At 50.4% G+C, this 14,150-nt stretch overlaps 1 protein-coding gene across 3 annotated transcripts in view; it reads left to right on the forward strand.

Moving 5' to 3' along the window:
* The window catches only part of DNAH3 (dynein axonemal heavy chain 3), a 115,262-nt gene that overhangs the window by 36,761 nt on the left and 64,351 nt on the right, over positions 1 to 14,150 (forward strand). For all 3 annotated transcript variants that reach the window (XM_016155487.2, XM_016155485.2, XM_016155488.2), the window contains 7 exons: positions 707 to 798; positions 3,226 to 3,340; positions 5,252 to 5,368; positions 6,151 to 6,330; positions 7,662 to 7,798; positions 12,886 to 13,087; positions 14,047 to 14,139. In XM_016155487.2, coding sequence (XP_016010973.2) covers positions 707 to 798; positions 3,226 to 3,340; positions 5,252 to 5,368; positions 6,151 to 6,330; positions 7,662 to 7,798; positions 12,886 to 13,087; positions 14,047 to 14,139 — 936 coding nt within the window. The remainder of the gene's footprint in view (positions 1 to 706; positions 799 to 3,225; positions 3,341 to 5,251; positions 5,369 to 6,150; positions 6,331 to 7,661; positions 7,799 to 12,885; positions 13,088 to 14,046; positions 14,140 to 14,150) is intronic.

Genomic DNA, 14,150 nt, shown 5'->3' on the forward strand with positions numbered 1-14,150 from the left:
GCCTGCGACCTAGTGAGCCCTCGGCGAAGGCTTTTCTCAGTCCCTGCTCCTCCAGGCGTCCTCAGAAGCCCAGGCTGGAAGCCGTCTGGATTTGCTAGCTCACTCGGGCTTCCTCTCCATAAATATTTACGGGCGCCTGCTAAATGCAGCCCCCCCCCCAACCCGGGGGCAGAGCAGGACAGGACACAGCTCCCGTGTCCCAGCATTCAGGGGGAGCCCTCCCACCTGTCCAGCACCCTCAGATCACAGAATTGGGGGTCTGCCTGTCACATGTACTCACCACTTCCTCCTCTTAATCCAGCCGACACTGCGGCTTCTGTCACGGGCCAGGCTTTGCACTAGGCCCCGGAGCCATAAAAAACAAACCAGACACAGTCCTAGCCACGAAGATACAAGTTTGCACTGTGCCCAGAAACCCAGACGGAACGCCCTGTGGGCCCCGGGCTGCTCCCCAGCCCCGAGACCTGCTCCCTCGGATTCCACAGCTGCTAGCTACAGGCAGCTATTTAAATTGAAATTAAGTCACGTTAAATCAAATGGAAAAATCAGTCTCTTGGGAGGCACTCGCCACAGTTTCCAGGGCTAACAGCTGGCTGCCCGGGGGCTCCAGGAAGGAGTGGTCAGTCATAGACCTCTCCATCATAGATGGTCCAGTGGGCAGCGCTCCCTGGGACTGTAAACACTTACTTTCCTCTTCTCTTTGCAGATCAGTGAGCTCGTCGGCTCTGAAATCAAGCCCACGGAAACGACCTGCCTCGCAAATATGCTGGAATTAGGGTTCAGCAAATTTATTGAAAAGTAAGGCTCCTCCCTTCCTTCGCTAGTTTTCCCGTCAAAGTAGCTGTAAGTCCCCGCTACGACGCGACTGGTCCCGTAGTGGGCTGTTTTTTGTCCCTCTGGTTTAGAGTGACCTAACCCTTTTTAGTGACACCTCCCCTTCAGGCAACTCGCTTACTGGTGAAGCTTTTCTTTCTAGCTGCAGAGTCGGTGACAGATTATGACTAGGAAATTGAGTCAGAAATTTTCGTTCAAAGGGAAATTGTCTCCTTAAAAGTTCTTTGAACCAGAGCTCCACACCCGGCCCTCAGTGACTTCAGGCAAAACCATTTAACTTTCCTGGGCCTCAGTTTCCTGTTCTTTAAACAAACAAACAAAAACAAACAACCACTAAAAAGGAGGGCTCTCCCAGCTCTAAAACTCCCTGAAATGTGATCAAAAGAGCGATCTCTCCACTTGCTGCCTGCCCTTCTCCAATGCCCCTGAAGATTGCGAGTGAGAATTTGTTCTATTCGAATTGCTGTTTGTATTTCCACACTTCCTTCGGGGCTATGGGTGAGCAGACGCTGTGCTGCCTAGACCGGGGACCCCTCAGCCAGCGGGGTTCAGGTCTAACTTGCACAAGAGGAGGGGGGTTCCTCAGGAGGTGGCCTCAGACCAGCTGCATGGACGTCGCCTGGGAACTTACTAGAAATGCGTGTTCTCAGGCCCCAATCCCAGGCTGCTGAATCAGAGATTCCGGGGGTGCCACCTGCAGTCCCCCAAGTCAGCCCTGGCCTTGCTGCTGAGCCCTTGAAATGCAGCGACTCTGAACTAGTTACAGGCTGTGTTTCAGAGACATTAAGGAAAAAAAAAAGGCTAAATGTCTAATGAATTCCAATACTGATTCTTTGTTGACAGACAATATCAGATATATGGAGTTAAAGGAAATAAGTTATTAAAAGCAATTTCACCTGTTCCATTTCCCCCTTTTTAAAGGTGGCTGTTGGAAACTTTAAATGACTTACGTGGCTCCTGTTAGGTTTCTCAGCTCTGTTCAGCCGGCCCCGATTATTCAAACCATGAAACTGTGGTGCCCCTTCTGACGGAGGGAGGGGAGCAGGCACCTAGTGGGGGTGGAGTGGGGGCCAGAAACGCCAGACGAGGCATCGGAGGGTTTGGCGTCTGGACCGGTTCCGGTTCCGGCACTCCCCAGCTGTGTGGGAGGCTCCGGACTCTTCACTTATCTGCTCCGGGCTTCAGCTTGCTGGCCTGTAAGTAACGACCAGCTGGTGTCTTCTGCAGTCGAGGATGCGGTGAAAGAGAGAATCCCCACCCCCCCTCCCCCTCCTCCTAGGAACTTCGTTTCTCAGTTCTCTGGCCACCGGGAGGTTTAGGACCACATCTCCACATGGGGAAACAGGAAAGGAAGCCACCGGCCTTCCCCTTCTCCCCATCCCGCCCTCTTTCTGGCGAACAGAGGGACTATAGATGGGTGAACCCAGCAGCTCGGGAAAACAGGTGTTTTTCTTTAAAAAAGGTAGGGACAGGAAGTGGCGCTAAAGCCATCACATAAATTAACAGAAGTTCTCAGGTCTGAGAAAGAAGTCAGGATAATACTTCCGGAGAAAATAAGGAGTAAACAAAAACAGAGAAAGGAAGTCTTGTGTCACCAGCCTTAGAACAGTGGTTCTCAGCTGAGGGCCCTTTTCCAACCCCGGGGGGACACTGGAGACATGTTTGATTGCCGTGCCTGGCAAGGAGTGAGGATGGGGGACTCCGCTGCTGGTACCTCGTGAATGGAGGCCAGGGATGCCGCCGACATCCTGCAATGCCCGGCGGGCCCCCGCGGCACAGAGTGGTCCGCCCGCTGTTAATGCGCGAGGGCTGCGGTACCAAACGCGGCAGGCGGGCGGCTCAGACAACACAAATGTGTTTCCCCACAAGTCTGGAGTCTCGAAGTCCAAGATCAGCGTGCCGGCGAGGTCGGCGTCTTCTGAGGCCCCTCTCCCTGGCTTACGAACAGCCGTCTTCTCCCCATGTCCCCTCGTGGTCATTCCTCTGTGTGTGTGTGCGCGCGCGTGCGTGTGTGTGTGTGCGCGTGTGTGTGTGTGTGCGCGCGTGCGCACGCCAACCTCCTCTTTTTACAAAGACACCAGTCAGATCGGATTAGGACCCAGCCTAGTGACCTCGTTTTAACTTCAGAGCCTCTTTAAAGACCCAGTCTCCAAATAGGGTGCCCCAAGAGTCTGGGTTAGGACTTTGACACATGATTTTGGAGAGACACAATTCAGCCTGTCGCACAGCCCCCAAAGTCACCAGTGCTGAGGGCAAGGCACCCTGCACAGGGCTGGCGTCTTCGAGTGGGAGAGTAACCCTTTCAGTAAAACCAGGGGCTTCTGCATCGCGCTTAGTCTTACTAACGCGCTTTCCCTGACATCTGTCGCTGTCAACACGTCCTCTTTTTAGACTGGAGCCCATCGGAGCCGCCGCGAGTAAGGAATACTCCCTGGAGAAAAACCTGGAGAAAATGAAGTTAGAATGGGTCAACATGATGTTCACCTTCGTCAAGTACAGGGACACCGTAAGTCTCGGCCGGGCGGCTCGGCCCCCGAGAGCGGCCGGTGTCTTCTGTAGTAGATCGCAGAGGGGACTCGTTCAGAACTGCCCCCCACACACACAGAGGAAGGATCCTGGCAACTGCCTCTTTCATTCATTTTTTTCCTGAGATGATAACGGACGTACAACGTCGCGTTAGTTTACGGCGTTGCCAACGTGTGCATTTGACACGTTTTATCTGTTGCCGCGTGATTGCCGCCGTAGCCGCGTTCGCTGAATCGAGTCACGTCATTGTCATTTCTTCTCTGTGGTGGGAACCATCAAGGTCTAGTCTCTTAGCAACTCGGAAGTTTTTAGCACAGTCTCGCTGTCTCTAATCGTTGCTTCCTGCCGGCAACTCCCTGTGACTGCCCTCCCTCCCTCCCCGGGGCGCCGCTGGAGGCGTGGCTTTCCAAATGAGAAATGCCTTTTCATTCGGAAAACGAGCTTTCTCAGAGCACAGGAGCTGAGCGGGCCTCCTGCATGAGCATCTCCCAGGAAGCAGGGGGTTCCCCAGGTCCTTCAGAAGCATGCTTGGGATAAACAATGCTTAGCGCTTCTCAGAAAGGAAAAAAAAAAAAAGTCCCAATTCATTCTTTCTTACTCCTCCATTCCCAGAATGCCTGGGCATCCGCACTTGTGAGGCATCCCAGGTTGTTTCTAACATGCAATGCACAATGCCAATGGGACTGAGAACTAAAACTCTACAGGCCCCCCAATCACCCTCCCCCAGGGCGCGTGTTATCGTTTTGTGACTTCTCTCCCCCTCCGGTTTCGATAGTCGAGGTGCCTTGATTTCACTTGCATGGGGACTGTAGATGAGCCAGTGGGAGCGGGGAGAACTAGGGGCCTCCCCCAGCAGAGCCAGACCTTGCTGGTCCCAGCAGGTGGGCGCCGCGTGCCCCGATTAGTGAGAGACTCCTAGAGGTTGCCGGGCTGAGACGTGAAGGCAGGGGACCTGGGAAAGCTCAGCCCCACCTGGCCTGTCTTCAGTTTTTGACCGATGGGGCTGGCTATAGACAAGGATCACCAGCAAGAGAATCCAAGTACCGCTTTATTAAGAGCCAGACCTCTGCCCCCTCACCCCCCCCCACCACCCCAACACACTCAGAGCTACTGAGAAAAGGTAGATGAGAGAAAACATTCTGTCTTCAGCTTAACTGACCAGATATGGGGCGAAGGAAGTAAAAACGGTGAGAAAGACCAAACTTGCCCTCGTCCGCCGCCTTGCCACAACGGCCTAGGAGGACAAGCGCCATGAACAGGGGCTGACCTTTGACTCACGGGAGCCTCAATGGCGAGTAAAATATGGCCCAGAAAGCGCATCGGCCGAGGTTCCCAAACTCTTGATTCACGGCGCCTTTCCTTCCGGTCCTAAGTGCTTTTTCGTACTTCCCCTCCCTAGACCAAAAGAAATACCTGACAGCTTTTTTTATGACGTGATGAGGTTCAAACAAAATGTATTTATGTCTCATCGCCTTACATTTGTGTTTTATTTTTGAATAACCGCAATTATTTGCTGTGAGTTTGCTGCAGTGCCCTAGGGTACCTCGGCATACAGTTTGGGGACCACCAGTCCCGATCTGACCAGTCAGGTGAGCAGCCGGTCCTGCCTGAGGGACAGGAGGAGAGCCAGTGGCTGGGAAGGCCAGAGCTGCTCCTCCCCAACGGATAGTAGCCGCAGGTCTGGGCTTGGGCCATATTTGATTTCTGCAAAGGAACTGGAAAATGTGTGTCATTCGGAACATTTTCAAGGGAGAAAATAGAAGCTCCGTCCCCCATAAGACATAGATTCCTGTCTGACAGCGGTAGGGACGCGAGCCGCGAGGCCTTTGGGGACCAGCACGAGAAGCGGGGGTCTCGTGAGGCTGACGGGGCGGGGCGTGCTCGTTTGCAGGACACGAGCATCCTGTGCACAGTCGACGACATTCAGCTGCTGCTCGATGATCACGTGATCAAGACCCAGACCATGTGTGGCTCCCCATTCATCAAACCCATAGAAACGGAGTGCCGGGTAAGAGCGAGTGCGGCCGAGGGCGCGATGACGTCCCGCTAGCTCTGGGGTTCTCGGAGGAGGGAGTCGGTCTTTAAGTTCATGTAACGAACAATCCCATTTTCTCCTGATTGGGAAAAAAAAATAACACAAGGTTGAAATCCCAGCAAGCATATGGAATGCCGAGCCTTCGCAGCAGTCTGCTAAGAGCGAATACAAGGCGATTAGAATGCACCAAATCCAAGATATTTCCAACGTACGGGAATATTATCTGGGCTAGAGCAACCCAGAATCCAAACGACCTGAGAGTAGGGTCCGGGCTTCTTTCGGTCGCCGTTTGTAGAAACGGCAGAGGCTAAGGACGCAGATTCTGAAGCCAGACCGCCTGGGTTCAGATTCTAGCTCCGCGCATTATTACTTAGCCGTGGGCAAGTTATTCAAACGGTTGTGCCTCAGTTTCCACGTCGGCAAAGTGCGATGCGTAATAGTTATCTCCCTTATAAGTCTACTGGATTGAATTGGTTTCACGTACGTAAAGCCCTCAGCCCGTCACTCATCCCAGTAATATTAGTAGTACGGTCATTACCCTGTCAGAACGTAAGCTCCAAGAGGGCAAAGACTCACTCGTTTCACTCGTCACTGTATCCACATTGCCTAGAACAGGGACGGGGACGTAGGGGGCGCTCACTAGGGAATGTGGTCGACGAGGGAAAGAGTGAGTAACCCCGCGAGTCCGTCTGCTCGCGCCCGTGCGCGGTGGAGTGGCCGGCGAGTGATTCGGGTTCAAAATGCTGACTCCGCAGAAGTGGGAAGAAAAGCTACTCCGCATGCAGGAGATTCTGGACGCCTGGCTGAAGTGCCAGGCCACCTGGCTGTACCTGGAGCCCATCTTCAGCTCAGAGGACATCATAGCGCAGATGCCGGAGGAGGGCAGGAAATTCGCCCTCGTCGACGGATACTGGAAATCGCTCATGTCCCAGGCGGTGAGTTCCACCCCCAGCGCCTCTCACCCACGGGGCCCTGGGGCGCCAGGCAGATGCCTCTGCGCCTTGAAACTTGGAAGTAAACTAGGGTTTTTGCAAATTTGGTAGTTCTATGGTTGCTTCTAGTTTCACGACTTACTATTGAAAATTCAAAACACGATTATATAATACAGAAAGAGGAGGCTTTTGAAACCCCAACCCCCTGGAAGTAACTGCCAGCAGTTTGTGTAATAATTTTGTTCATATTCCTAATGAGGTAGAAGACTATTGGTGAGGGTAACGAAACTTGGCTTACAGATGGAGAGTCCTTTTAGAATGCGAATGATTGTCCACACTCAGTTACTCAGTTATTTAACAAAGGCTCATTCAGTACTGACGATGACCCGATGCCGACGATGACCCGGACATTGTACTAGGAGTTGGAAAACATTTGAAGATGACTAGAATATGATTCCCGCCTTCACAGAATTCACTGTCTTGTGAGGACCGGCTTAGGTACAGAAGAGTTATTGTAGTAGAAACATATACAAAAAGTTTTCAGAACACAGAAGAAAGATTATTGCCTGGGAGTGTCAAGGAAGGCCTCCGAAGGGGGTGGGTGACATTGAAACCTGACCTCAAAGGACGAGCTTACTGGGTATACAAGACATCCAGGCACATCTATTAGGAGATGGTACCTTTTTCCTTTTCAAAGTCAAGTGTGCTCAGATTGGGGCACATTTATAAATCATTAGTCTCAAGGGTACTTATCTCCCCTGGTCATTTGCAGGAATTAGGTAAGTGGGAATTTACATTGCCATGTTTTCATGATACCTCGCTTCCTCCACCTCTATATTAGTTAAGAGTTTCGGTTCCAAGTAACAGAAACCCATCCAAAGGGGATCAAACAAAAAGACCTAAATGGGTGTCTCACGGAACCGAAGGGCAGAATGTGCATGCAGGCTGGCTCGAGGACCCAGAAATGTCGCAGGAACTCCCAAGCTTCCCTCTTTGTCTGGAGACTGGCTTGCTCAGCCACTCGGACAGTCGGCGGAAGCCGATCGTCACATGGCAGCAAAGCCCCCTCCTTCGAGGCCAGCCCGGACTGGTATAGAGTATCCCGGTCTGAATTCCGAAGTCCCAGAAGTCGGTTGCAGGGGCTTGACCCTGTCCCAGTCAACCACGGGAGGGGGACAGGGTCACGATATAGGAGCGTGATCCACCCTCATGGGACTGGGAGACACAGCTGGGCATGGGATCTCTGGGCGCCGGGCTGGCCACACACTCATACGGCGACCAATCTTGGAATGTGGGAACCCGTGACAAGTCTCACCTTTGTCGATGGCACCTAGGTGAAAGATGCCAGGGTCTTGATGGCCGCGGACCAGCCGCGGATGGCCGAGAAGCTTCAAGAGGCCAACATTCTGCTGGAGGACATCCAGAGGGGGCTCAACGATTACTTGGAAAAGAAGAGACTGTTTTTCCCCAGGTATTTAGTACTGTCCTTCGGTTTGGAGTTGTCCTCTTTGCCCTATCTAGGTAGGCTTTTCCTCCTGAGCATTGACTTCTACCGACCTACTCCCTGTTCCGTCCTGGGTTTCCATCCCCTGAGAGACAGCTCTCAGGGGCAAGGCGTGTCTTCATGGTCATTGTTTAGCGTGAGATTGAGTGGACAGCGGTGGGGACCAGACCCACACTTTGGCCAGCCAGCATGGTCGAACACCCGGGCCGAGGGGACAGCAGTCGTAATCAGGAGCTTGGGCTTCGGAGCTCAACGCAGCTCGGCCACAGCCCCAGATCGTGCATTTATTGATCTCGCGACCTTCGGCAAAGCCATCCGAGCCTCGGGGTCTCCGCTGTAACCCCGAGATGGAGTAACGTCCCCTGCCTGGTACATGTACTGTGCAGATCAAACGAGGTCGTGCATGCAAAGCGTTTGAGCACCTAGACTCTGTTTAAGAAACGTCGGCTCGGTGTTTTGCCATCGCATTTTGTAGCTTCTGGTAGGTGTGTTTATGCACATTGGACTCTTTTTTGTTGATGTTGTTGTTGTTGTTGTCGTCGTCGTTGTTGTTTTCACAAGAACCAATGCTCCTCTGCATAAAAGTTGAAGCAGAGGGCTAGTTCCAGAAGGGAAGGCCCTCGCTCCTGATGCCCTGTCCACGGCTAGTGAGCACGCATGTTCACGCCATGTCATTGGGCTTTAGTTAGGATGTAGGTTTGTTCCCAATTTGCCTTTAGGAAAAGAACGTTTTCGTGTTCCCTCACGTGGCGACACAGGTGGTTGTCTGCTTTACACACACACACGCGCACACACGCACACGCACACACGTTGTTGTTTGGGACTCACATGTGTCCTTGCCATACGTTTAGGGCAGCCTCGTCCAATAGAGCTTCCAGGAGCCATCAGCCACCGTGGCCGTCCCGTGCTTTAAATGTGGCTAGTGTGACTGAGAAAGGCAATTTTTAATTTATTTCGTGTACATTTTTTAACACAAATAGCCACAGGCGGCCAGCTAATGGCTTCGGTGCCGGACAACACAGATACAGCACAAAATGAGGACGGGGCCTTGGTGTGGAAGCACGAAACCTGGGAAGAGGAGAATTCCTAATAAAAACGTGAATAACAGCCCCCAGGGACGCGGTGTTTCCCGCGTGCCGGGACACTGCTCAAGTGCTCTACGCGCCTTGACTTATTGAGCCCTTACAATGATCCCGTGAGGTTGGGAGCGTTGTTTTCATTCCTATTTTACAGATGAGGAATGTGTAACTTGCCAAAAAGCACAAAACTGGTCAGTGGATAGCTAGAATTCAGAGCCAGGTGGTCTGGATAAGATCAGTTATTTCATCTCTCTGAGACTCATTTTCCCCCTAAGTTAAACGCGCGCGCACACACACACACACACACACACACACACACAGAACTATCTCAATATTTCTCATTCTTTCTTTTTATTTCTTTTTACTTTTTTTTTATTTTTCAATTACAGTTGACATCCAACATTATTTTTATTAGTCTCAAGTATAAAGCACAGCAGTCAGTCATCCATATAATTTATAAAGTGACCCCCCAATAAGTCTAGCACCCCCCTGGTACCAAGCAGAGTCATTACAACATTATCGACTGTATTCCTTATGCTGTACTTTACATCTCCGTGACTATTTTGCAAATACAAATTTGCACTTATTAATTCTGCCCCCCACAACCCCCCTTCCGCCTGGCAACCATCAATTTGTTCTCTGTGTCTATAAATCTGTTTCTGTTTCGTTTGTTCATATATTTTGTTCTTTAGATTCCAAATACAAATGAGATCATGTGGTATTCGTCTTTCTCTACCTGACTTATTTCACTTAGCATAATACCCTCGAGGTCCATCCATGTTGTTACAAATGGTAAGATCGCATTTTTCATGGCTGAGTAATATTCCACTATACATATGTGCCACGTCTGTCCTGTCGTCTACCGATGGGCACTTGGGCCGCTTTTATGTCTCGGCTATTGTGAACAGCACCGCGATGAACACGAGAGCGTACGTATCTTTTCAAAGTAGTGTTTTGGATTTCTTCGCACAAATACCCAGAAGTGGAATTGCTGGCTCACAGGAGAGTCTTATTTTTAATTTTATGAGGAACCTCCCTACTGTTCCCCACAAAGACTGCGCCCATTCGCAATCCCGCCAACAGTGCCGAGGGTTCCCTTTCCCCCATGTCCTCACCAGCACTTGCTGTTTGTTGATGGATTGATGACAGCCCTTCTGACGGGTGCGAGGTGACATCTCGTTGTGGTTTTAATTTGCATTTTCTGGTGATTTGTGACCCTGAGCATCTTTTCAAACGTCTGTCTATTGGCCATCCGTATGTCCTCTTGGAGAAATGTCCGTTTAGGTCCTCTGCCCATATTGTACTGGATCGTTCGATTTTTTAGTGTTGAGTTGTATGCGTTCTTCATAAATTTTGGTTATTAACCCCTTATCGGATGCATCATTGGCAAATATCTTCTCCTGTTCGGTAGGTTGTCTTTTCGTTTTGTTGATGGTTCCCATTGCTGGGCAAAAACTTTTTAGTTTGGTGTAGTCCTGTTTGTTTATTTTTTCTTTGGTTGTCTTTACCCTAGGAGACATACCAGAAAAAAACGTTACTAAGAACAATGTCATAGAGTTTACTGCCTATATTTTCTTCTAGAAACTTTATATGATTTTGGATCTTACATTCAAGTCTTTAATCCGTTTTGAGTTTATTCTTGTATATGATATAAAATGGTGGTCTAGCTTTATTTTTCGCATGTATCTGTCTAGTTTAACCAACACTATTTGTTGAATAGACTGTCTTTACCCCCATTGTATGTTCTTGTGTTCTTTGTCATAGATTAATTTACCACATTGATATGGGTTTATTTCTGGGCTCTCTATTCTGTTCCGTTGATCTATGTGTCTTTTTATGACAGTACCACACTGTTTTGTTTACAATAGCCTCGTAGTACAGTTTGACATCAGGTAGCGTGACACCTCCAATTTTATTCTTCTTTCTCAATATCACCATGGATAATCGGGGTCTCGTGTGGTTCCATATACATTTTAGGATTATTCGTCTTAGTTCTGTGAAAAATGCCATTCATATTTTGATAGAGATTGCATTAAATTATAGATCGCTCTGAGTCGTATGGACATTTTAACGACGTTCACTCTTCCTATTCGTGAGCAGACTATATGCTTCCATTTATTTGTATCTTCTTCAGTGTCTTTTAATTTTCTCAGTATAAGCCTTGGTTAAATTTCTTATTAGGGATTTTTTGATGCAATTGTAATTGGGATTGTTTTCTTAATTTCTTTTTTTCCGATAATTCATTATTGGTGTATAAAAAATGCAACCGATTTCTGAGTATTAACTTTGTATCCTGCTACTTTACTAAATTCATTCATCGGTGCTAATATTTTTTGGTGGAATCTTCAGGGTTGTCTCTATATAGTGTTTTGTCATCTGCAAATAGTGACAATTTTACTTCCTTATTTCTCATTGGATGCATTTTAGTTATTTTTCTTCTCTGATATCTGCAGCTTCTTTAAGCTTTTATATGGAATAAAGTTAAGTACTTTTAGCAAACACTTTAAAAATGTTATTGATAGTCACATACATTTAATTAATTTTATCTTGAAACTACAGAGTACTAAATGATTTTAACTTTAAGTTATACAAATACATTAAGTATTACTCTTATGACTCTTGAGCAGTATTCATTGTCACGTACAATGAACTCATAGTGATCATCTGTTTGAATTTCACTTGAGGGAGTAAGAAATTGATATCCTCCTTAGATGGCGGAGAGTCAGTCAGCCGACTAATAATGATTGAGTTCTTCCTACCTGCTCGACATTGCAGCTACAGTGTATTAGTTTGCTTTGCTGTGTAACAAATCACCCCAAAACGTACAAGTGTGAAACGGCAACTGTTTCTTTATCACACAGTTCTGCGGGTTGGCAAATTGGGCTGGGGCCGGCTGGGTGGCACTTCTGGTCCCCTCGGGGCTCACTCGTGGGACCCCAGTCAGCTGGCGGTCGGTGGCCTCAGTCGCTTGTGTGGTGGCGGGCTTCCCGGAGGCTGGGGCGGCAGGGAAGCCACACGTCTTTCACCCCGCCGAAGGCTGGTTGTGTTTATTCATGTGGTGGTGGTGGCAGTGTTCTCAAGATGAGCCAGAGCGAAAGCTTCAAGGCCTGTCGGGGTCTGGGGTTCGAACTTGCACGAACTTGTACTTGAAACAGTCTGTTGGCCACAGCAGGACAAGAGCCAGCCCAGGTTCGAGAGGTGTGAACGTAGACTCTACCCCTCGATGGGGTTCGTGGCAAACGTGGTGGCCATTTTTGTAATCCGCCATGTACAGGGAAGGCCACAATCGTACGGTCCCTCCTTATGGAACTTCCAGTCTAGTTGTCACAGTAGAGGTTTGTCCCTCGGGCAACTTCTGAAGGTTTATTGATGCTGCCCCGGGGGCCTGAGCAAGGGCATGAAGCTATCTTATTATTTCTAATTTAAAACGAGGTGGAGGCCTCTGCCTGTAAATAGGTTCCTTATTAACCACACCTCTGATTTCGCATCTGTGACATTTTCTGTGGCGCCGGGAGATAAGGAAAGACAAGGAGGAGCTTCCTCTCTCCTCCTCCTGCCCAGCGGGTCTCCGAGCTGACTGCTGTACATTAGCACAATCCCCACCCGACCGCCCGATCAGTTATATGCGAACCTCTGGGCAGTAGGACCCCGGCCCTGGATTTTTAAAGCTAAGTCTAGCAGGTGTTTCTATGGCGCAGCCAAGGTCGAGAGCCGGGGCTCTGTCCATTCTCCTCCGAAAGGAAGCGCCGCTCTTCCCCCGACCGCGTGGCACGCAGAGGTAGCCGCTTCGTCCCTTCCTCTGCTTCCAGAGCCACAGCCATCCCCGGCCTTCCTGCCCCCATGGAAAATGGTGAAGGGGGCGGGCCTTAGAGAAGACCCCGGGGGCGTCGTCTCCCCGCCGGGGAGTGCCGCCTTGCTGGCGAAAGCAGTCCCCCGAAGAGAGTCCCCTTGCCGTCTTCCCTGGCTCCGAAACAGGTTCTTCTTCCTGTCGAACGACGAGCTGCTGGAGATCCTGTCGGAGACGAAGGACCCGCTCCGCGTGCAGCCGCACCTGAAGAAGTGCTTCGAAGGGATCGCCCGGCTGGAGTTTACAGACGCCCTGGAGATCGTGGGCATGATCAGCTCGGAGAAAGAGACCGTTCCGTTCACACAGAAGATCTACCCGGCTCACGCCAAAGTAACGGCCCTTACCCGTTTCTCTCCGTAACAGAGCGCCGCAGAGAGGCGCAGAGAGCGTGCCATCAGGCATCCGGACCCTGCTTCCTGACCGCCTGGGCGTGGCGCACACGGGCTCCGCAACTTAATGACCGGGCGACCTTGGGGAGCCACTCGGTCTTTCGGAGTCTCAGTTCGCCCATCTCTAAGGCCAGGGTTATACTGCAGTCTGCGTGATGCACTAAATTGGTTTTGGGGGGCAGGAGGGTTCATCCTAACTGGATACAGAGGCAGTGGCAGGTACCCGAACAGCCGAGGCTGTGCAGGTTCCCGGGGGCACATGCTTCCTCGAATGCAGCAGATAAATGTGAAAGAAATCGTTAAAGAATATCGGGACGAAGGCGTGTGTGGGGAGGAGGAAGCTTTGCTCGACCCTCGAGATCCTTTTGGCTGGTCTAATAATCAAACAGACATGAGATGGGTAAACAAGAGAAAATAACCACATTTAATTACATATGTATGTAAGGGAACCCCACATGCGTGAGGGAGTCAGAGACCCCCACGTACACGAGCGGTTCAGAGGCAAAGCCAGGGGTGAGGCCAGGAGCCTTGGGGGCTTCGGAAGGTCACGGCGGGAAGAACCCATGCTCAGTAATGATTAGTTTGCCCTGCCGCAGAGACGGATAAGGCATTTCTGGTGATTCTCATCCTGGGCCAGGCTCCTAATTTAAATTCTTCTGGAGAATTGAGGTTGGGGGGTGGGGTGGCAAAAGTTTCTTTTGAGCCTTGAGGGTTTTGGTTGCCTTTAGCTCAAAATAATCCGCATCTGCTGAGGCGGTTTGGGGTGGCTCATTCTGTACCCCGACAGGTGCAAACCTCTGGCCTCCCTCCAGCCCCTTCCAAAGAGAAAGCTGGTTCTGCCCATGGTCTCTTCCCCCGGGCTCAGCTAACTGGCCGTCCCTCGGTCTGTGCCGCCCACAGGGCATGGTGGAGAAGTGGCTCCAGCAGGTGGAGCAGATGATGCTTGCCAGTATGCGGGAGGTGATCAGCCTCGGGATCGCAGACTATGTCCAGGTAAACGAGAA

Source organism: Rousettus aegyptiacus, unplaced genomic scaffold, assembly GCF_014176215.1.
Source record: "Rousettus aegyptiacus isolate mRouAeg1 unplaced genomic scaffold, mRouAeg1.p scaffold_m13_p_8, whole genome shotgun sequence".
Classification (NCBI taxonomy): Eukaryota; Metazoa; Chordata; class Mammalia; order Chiroptera; family Pteropodidae; genus Rousettus; species Rousettus aegyptiacus.